The following is a 7,375-nucleotide window of genomic DNA, read 5'->3' as shown; positions in this document are numbered from 1 at the left end:
GTCAGAGGGCAGTGTGAATTTGATAGCACTTTTACAGAAATAGAATGAGTAACATATGCTGGGCCACTCTTCTTCAATTTTCTAACTTGCATGTTGTTTGAGATTTTGTATATGCGACGAGTTAGTTTAGTTGATCTTTTACTCTGATGTCTGTTTGATCGTTACATGGGTTAGATTGTTCTTGTTGGGCACTGTAGTTGGAAGGTAGTGATGACACCGAATTTGTTTTCAAAGAAATGGAAGAGAACAAGATATGTAGCGACCACTCTTTGCTTTATGAACTGTAAGCGGGACTTCTTGAAGCGAAAGAGAATTGGCAGCAAGCACATGTGATTTATTAGAAAGGCATTTTCAGGTCTCTTCTTCTAGTTTGCCTATGTTTTTTGGATGGTTGTTCGCTGGCTTCTCTCTCTTTGACATAGATGCTTTGCTCTTTCGGGTGATTAACCTTCTCTAATTCAAAGTAATTGTGATTATATTATGTAATAGGAATACCAAACCTCTTGAAAGGTTGAAGGGAGCACATGCTTTATTTCTCGATAGGATTTCTCACTGGGTAAATGGTTGTTCACTTCAAAAGGTATGCAAACACCCTGTAGAAGAAGATACAAAGCTATGCTGCTTGAGCTTTCCACTGTTAATTTTTTGTTTCCTGTGAAATATTATAAGTTTCTAAATACTGTTGATTTATTCATAACCAAGTCTAAATATTATGCGTAGTTGTTTGTTTTGGACATGTTAATGCTGATTGGCATTTTGACCAGGAGTACGTCCGTATAATGGATGAATTAAGAACATTTTTTATTTTTCTTTTTCTTTTTTTAGAGGTCCCCTTTTCAATGCTCTCTCACACTTTCATGCTTGTTTGTTCGAACCTCAAGTTAATTAAAAGGCACCTTTTTCCTTGCCCCATTTTCCTTATTTTTCTTGGCTGTAACTTTTATGTATAACATATTTGAATGGTAATTCTTTTCCCTTCGCATCACTTATTTAAACATCTCCGTTTCAGCTAATCTAATTTTAGGGACATTTATTTTATGACTCTAACTTAGTGTTGAAAGCATGTTCTTTCACATAGTCAATCTAGTGTAGCATGCCAGTTCTCTAGAGCTTAAGTCAGCGATGTACTACGAGTTTACTTTCTGTCTGCTTCTCTTTTGATAAGATTTCTTTTCTTTGAAAGGCTGGCTGATTCAAATTTGCATCTGAATTCCCATTTTACAGATTGATGGTGATGAACCAATTGGGTTGGTAAAAAATCGTGTTCATCCATGGTCCGGTTCAACCATGGAAGAGCTATTAAAGAAGATACACGCTCAAATCATGAGATATGATGTAAGACCATTCCATTTCTTGACTATTATGCCCATGATTCTTAACTGATCCATTTGACCAGTAGTTAGTATTACAAGAGTTCTCCTTGCTATTGTTTTAGGGATACCATCAACGTAACAAAGCTTACTCTGGGAAAGTGGACTTGTTATCTCTAGGAAATGCATCCAGAAACAAGATTGTTAAGATAAGTGATCCTGAATTTCAATTTGCATTATATCCTAAACTGCTTTGAGTCTACAGTTATTGAAATCTTTCATGTTGGAACAAGCTTAAATTTGTAAAAGAACTCATTTCTTCTTTATGCTTTAAAATGTAAGTGAAGGTAAACTACCGAGTGGTTTTGAAGAACCAGGGTGATGATAAGTACAAGATATTTAGCTTGATTTTGAGACCAAATTGATTAGTGTTTGTAGAAGCCTATTGTCTACTTTGCTTGCTTGAAAAGGGTTATTATGCAATCCTACTTGACTTCTATTACCAATAGAAAGACTTATCATGTCAAATATCTTTAGAATTAACCTTTGATACACAATAGAAATGGCATTTTCATTATGATGTGAAATTGTAGTTGACACATGATACTGAAGTCATTTGTTGATCCTAACAGGAAGAGTGCTCTACAGTATGATCTTTTAGTATTGTAAGTGTTGAAATTAGAATAATAAAGAAGAAAGAAGAAAATAATACCATGTTACATTTAAAATAATAAAGAATAAAATAACACGATAAAATTTATGTGATTGGCTACTAGAATCTACTATTAAGAATTGAATAATCACACAATCCAAAAAATAAGCACACAAAAAGAAATCAACATATAGATTTAATATGATTCACCAATTTGATCACGTCTACCGCGGTTAAAATTTTCTTATTTCTTTGTGAGTTTTCAAAATAGAATACACTAGGAGAATGTTACATATTTATATGTGACGAGGCCGACAGTTATTCTGTCGGAACAACCAAGTGGACGAGAAGCGAAGCGGAGGAAGAGGAGTACCGCCGGGAGAAGAAATCCAGGTAGGAGGAGGAAAGTGTAGACCAAAAGCTGCAAAAGATGAGAGAGCAGCTCTTGGCTGAGTTGGGAACGAAGGATCAGAATCAAACTCTCTTGCCCACCTCTTCACCCTTCTCGAAGTGGGTACAGCAGGAGATCGTCCCCAAGAAGTTTATGATGCCTCCTATGGCAGCATATGACGGGGCTGGCAACCCGAGGGAGCATTTTCTTAACTACAAACTTTTATGGAGTTGCAGACTCTGTCGGATGCTTTGATGTGCAAGGTATTCCCTATAACTCTGACAGCACCAGCGCAGCGCAGGCGTGGTTTAACAGCCTAGAGGCGGGGAGCATCATGAGTTTCGGGGATCTAGCTAACGCCTTCATCAGCCGGATCTAAATTTTAAAAGCTTTTGTTTTTTCTCTTTTTGGTTTATTGAAGTGTTTAGCGTTGTCAAACTCAGAGCAGATTATAATCGCAAGAACCGGTAGATCTTACAATTTACATTGGAACTGCGCCCATGTGAAAGGCCATAGCCGTTGCCCACTTCAAGCTTTTACACTTATCCATTTTCACTCCCTGTTTTTTTAATCGGCATCTTCGGAAATTTAAGATTTAGTTGTAGGAAACTCATTAATTAATACTTTAATTTTAAAAAATATATTAAAATTTTTTAAATTTATTTAACTAGTTTTTTTAAATTATTTTACTAATTAATTTCAAATAGAAATTTATTTATTGATAACTTAATTTTAAAAAAAAAATATAATTAGTTTAGAGCATATAAAATATTTAACATTTTCAGATTTAGATCGATAGTAATTTCATCTGAGTAAATATGAGAGATTTCATATTTTATCCTCTCAATTTTTATTTTAAAAAAATAAAAAATAAATTTAATATTTTAAAAAATAAATATATTAAATTTTAATAAAAAAATAAAGATAAAAAAAATAATAATTCTTTAAAATAAATACATACCTCAATCATAATCTCAAGTCGAGGGATTGTATAAATAGAAAGGCTAATGAATATGTTGTTGCTCATTGCATGATTCCATTATTTAGAATCTAAGAACTTGGTTAATGATTTTCAGTTTTCCAAACTAATGATGTTATGCTTTTCAAATTTCTTTACTTTGTTAAAGTTTTCTTTTAAAGATTTTCATAACTACTCATAATGTGTAGTACCTACACCATAATTTTTTATTTAATATTTAATTAAGATCACCTTTTCATATTTTTTTAATTTTTAATTTATTCGGTCTAATATAATTTCAAACTGAATCGACCGAGTGCTTATTCTTAATTAAAATTATTAATTTTACTCTACTGCTAAGAAATTAAAAGTATATAAAATCTTAAATTCGAGTATCTATATCTATAAATTCTGAAATATTTATTTTTATAGTCGACAAGTCAATTGCATTAGTGTTTCATTTCTCATTATAATGATAAGTCATTTCACTAGGCTTTTATATCTCATTTGAATATTTAAAAAAAAATACTTTATTTAAAGTCAATTAATTATAAGCACAAAACATAAATTTTAATATGCAAATATGAAATAAGAGCTATTAAAGAATTAAATAAATTATTTATTGAAAAATATTTTTGAAAAAATGCAAATTATTTTGCATACAAACGGTATTGGGAATATGTTTTTCCCACTTACAAAAGCAGCATCACATTTCACTTTCCTTCTCTTCTTATCTTCTCTTTTTCATTTTTCAAAATGCCAAACATGGCATGGCTCCGTAACCTCACGATAACGACAAATGTCGTTTTGTCCAATTCTCTGCGGCCTAGATTTCATTGCACTTTGGCTCACTGTTCACCCTAATTATCCCTTTAGCTCTAGGCATTGAGCATATGAAACCACCCTTCAGCAAGAGCAGCTATTGGGTCTGCCGTCGAACTCAAGATTAGAACCGGTCAATGGTTTTTTCAAGTTTGAATTTTAGCTTAAAACCGAATACTGCGGCTGCTGTAGTTGTATCTTAATAAACTCGAACCTGAATCAATATTCAAACCGATGGTTTGATTTCATTCAAACAGCAAATTAACTGTTGATCTTTATGGTCTACGTTTAACTCCGACACTCTCATGTGTTTCTTGCCTAATTCTAGGTAACTTAGTAGTCCTAAATACGGCTATTAAGAACAGTTTCAAATTTTATGAGAGAAGTCACCGACACTAGTTAGTGGATAACGTGAAACAAAATCCATTGAGCCCATTGAGCCCACCGATGTTACAAGTAAATTAATAAAATGGTCTCGTCTGCATCTCTTGCCTGTACTAAGATAACCATTTTATCAATATACTACATAAAGATAGTGATAAAATGAATTTAATTTAACTCTAAAAAGATATTTTATAACATTCTTGTCCATGTTGATGAACATGTAAAAAATTCAAAATAGTCCAATTTCAAATTATAAACATATTGGCCTGGGCCAGCTGGTTGGGCTTTTTCCTATTTGCTCCCTTAAATTTCTAAGTTCTCTGCATTCTTACCTTGTTATTAAGCTTCAATTTGAAAGTATTCTGCATCTTGTTGCATTGGTTAGAAGATGAGTGATTATATGTGCTTATAGTTGACCGTTAAAGCGGCTAATGAAAGGTTCGAATCCCAGGCCCCATCCGGCTTACCTATCCACATAAAAATGGTGACACATAAGCTTGTTAATACAGCTGCAAGTGATGAAGATAGGCAAACTTATGCAGCCTAAAGTGATAGCAGTAGTCATGAACACGATCAAAATAAAGCTAATTTTAAACATTTTGCATCTTTGACTCTGTTCCTTTACAGAAAATCTGTCTCTTCCATTGCTTTTTCAAAGATGGTGATAGGATGTTGATACTCAGAAACCCACCTTTTGTTCACTTCAAATCAAAGTAACTCAATTTGCACAGGCTTCTTTGATTTCACTGGATGGCAAAATGGCTATATCACTCCATATATGCATATTTTAGGCGTGTTTTATTTTCTCTAAATAATTGTACATGGTTATCCATTTACCCAAAAGTTTCTTTTTTCTATTAACCAAGAGCTTTTGGAATGGCAAAAGTCACAACATTCATGAACTGCAATTTCTTATGTTCCCAAATAACTTGTGATCAGCCTATGGGGTACATCGGCGATGGATGGGTGTGTAGTTTTATATATGAGCTTGTCATAATTTTAATTTGATCCAAAAGTTGCGGTCCTTTTGTGCACGGTTAATCTTTGGAAAAAAACGAAAAGACTTGAGTCATATGTTATTTGTTGCTCACCTTGCTCCCTGGCAGGTCACAAGAAGCTTATGGACACTGCCACAAAGGATCCATTGCAGCAGTGTGTCCTCTCCTTTAGCTTCCACATCAAGCAAGCATATGGTCCTCAGTCCTGACAGCTTCAAGCAGGCCCATCTGCATACAATCCTGACAATTTGTACAATAATATGGAAAAAAAAAATTAAAGAAAACTTGTAGAAAGTGATAAACATTAATAAAAGAATAAAAAAAAAACCTGCTCATCAACTTGATTAGAATGAACATATTACAGTAGATTAGTAATACTGTTTACACATCCCCTTTAGCTTCCCCAGTTCTTATTCCTAGTTCAAGCCCCACAAAACAAAGAGAAAATCATCGAACACTTTCTTTCCCAACTGCCCTAAGCAACTAACCCAGCTAATTAAAACAAGAAACCCATCAATTGCCTTCATAATTCCTTCTAACCAGAGCAAAGTAGCCTAGAACAGCACAAACAGCAGCCACAACATTCCCTTCCTTTAACAAAATCTTTAACACACACCCAACAATTTCTCTAGTGATCTTTCTTCCCTCAATCACCAATGCCCTCCTTGGCTTTCCAAAGAAAGTCAACAAGACCAGAACTGTGATCCATATTACCAAGGTGGCTGGCACAGCCACTGCAAGAGCTGCAACCATTGAAAGGAATCCAAAAACAGCCCCTAAAAGAACAGACGCATACAACGCAGGCCACCCACAAGAAGCTGCAGTAGTGACTTGGCTTTGCTCTTTGCACCAAGAAAGTACAGATTTTAGAAAATTCCATGAGGTTGATAAGAGGATTGCATATACTAACACAAAAAGACATACCCATGTTCTCCTTTTGCTCATAATTGTTAAGAATAGATAATATGTTGAGGATGGCTGTTGTGTTGTTGAAGCTTCATCTTCTTGATTTTCCATGTTCCTGTTGTATCACTAAATACCCTTCAAACAAAGATTTGATTTTTCTCCATTTACGCTTGGACTTTGTCTCTAAATCTTTCTCTCTCTTTCGTTGCTTCTTAATTGATTTCTGGGTTTTGGGTTGATTTCGTTAATTCCCGAGTACCAATTGTGTCAGGCGACAAAGGTAAAGCCGACAGAATTATTACTACCGTCTACATTCAAAAGCACTTGCAGTGGAAGCGCGTGGAGACATTGGCAAACCACAGAGCTGATTTGAATTAATTGATTAGGAACTGTAATTCACTCGCTAGAGTTGTGGTGATTGAGCTCTTGTTTATTTAGATTGATGTTGCCCAAATAAACCCATGAATTTTTTTGGGCTTTTGAGTTTTAAGCATACGTTGTTGGTTATGGACCAGAGCTCCAATTTGTGCATTTGGGTTTCTCATTTGACCTTTTTGCGTGCCTTAACCTAAAGGGAAGGTATCTTAGAAGAGCTGCCGAGCTTTAACTTCGTACCTTGCAGAATCTTCAAACTTCATTTTCATGGCACTTGACTACTTTTCACAGAGCCTGGCCGCCAGTTTAGCTTGGGCTAGAATCGGCAGTTGGGTTCAATAGTACAAGAGTGATAGGACCATATTGAACTTTGGAGTCTCTCTCAGTCTGGGGTTAGCAAATTAAATGAACAAGACTTGCTTTTTTTTTTTTTTTTTTTTGCATTCCAACCATTATTCAAATATCTACAAATGTGTATATATGTGATAATTGGAATTAAAATTTTGTTTTTATAAAATTAAGCTGCCTAATCTCTTTAAAAACGTTTAAAAAAATGACAAATGACATTGTTACTTATGA

General features: G+C 34.3%; 1 protein-coding gene and 1 long non-coding RNA gene across 3 annotated transcripts; one reads left to right on the top strand and one right to left on the bottom strand.

Moving 5' to 3' along the window:
• LOC122721622 lies at window positions 1–2,178 on the top strand. Its single transcript, XR_006348321.1, has 4 exons — window positions 1–355; window positions 490–580; window positions 1,225–1,335; window positions 1,436–2,178. It is a non-coding gene; the product is annotated as an uncharacterized LOC122721622 (long non-coding RNA).
• A 2,507-nt stretch (window positions 2,179–4,685) lies between these two features.
• Window positions 4,686–6,695, bottom strand: LOC122721529. Of its 2 annotated transcripts, none has more exons than XM_043949395.1 (3): window positions 5,844–6,695; window positions 5,609–5,755; window positions 4,686–4,984 (listed from the first exon to the last, which is right to left on the bottom strand). In XM_043949395.1, exon 1 carries the CDS (start codon window positions 6,530–6,532, stop codon window positions 6,029–6,031), a length of 504 nt encoding a protein of 167 aa, XP_043805330.1. In that variant the 5' UTR covers window positions 6,533–6,695; the 3' UTR covers window positions 4,686–4,984; window positions 5,609–5,755; window positions 5,844–6,028. The 2 variants fall into 2 exon arrangements, with proteins under 2 accessions (XP_043805330.1, XP_043805329.1); XM_043949394.1 differs by having other exon boundaries at window positions 5,609–5,743.
• Window positions 6,696–7,375: the final 680 nt, after the last annotated feature.

The sequence above is a fragment of the Manihot esculenta genome, chromosome 13 (assembly GCF_001659605.2).
Source record: "Manihot esculenta cultivar AM560-2 chromosome 13, M.esculenta_v8, whole genome shotgun sequence".
Taxonomy (NCBI): Eukaryota; Viridiplantae; Streptophyta; class Magnoliopsida; order Malpighiales; family Euphorbiaceae; genus Manihot; species Manihot esculenta.
This window is presented reverse-complemented; position numbering and strand designations above follow the sequence as displayed.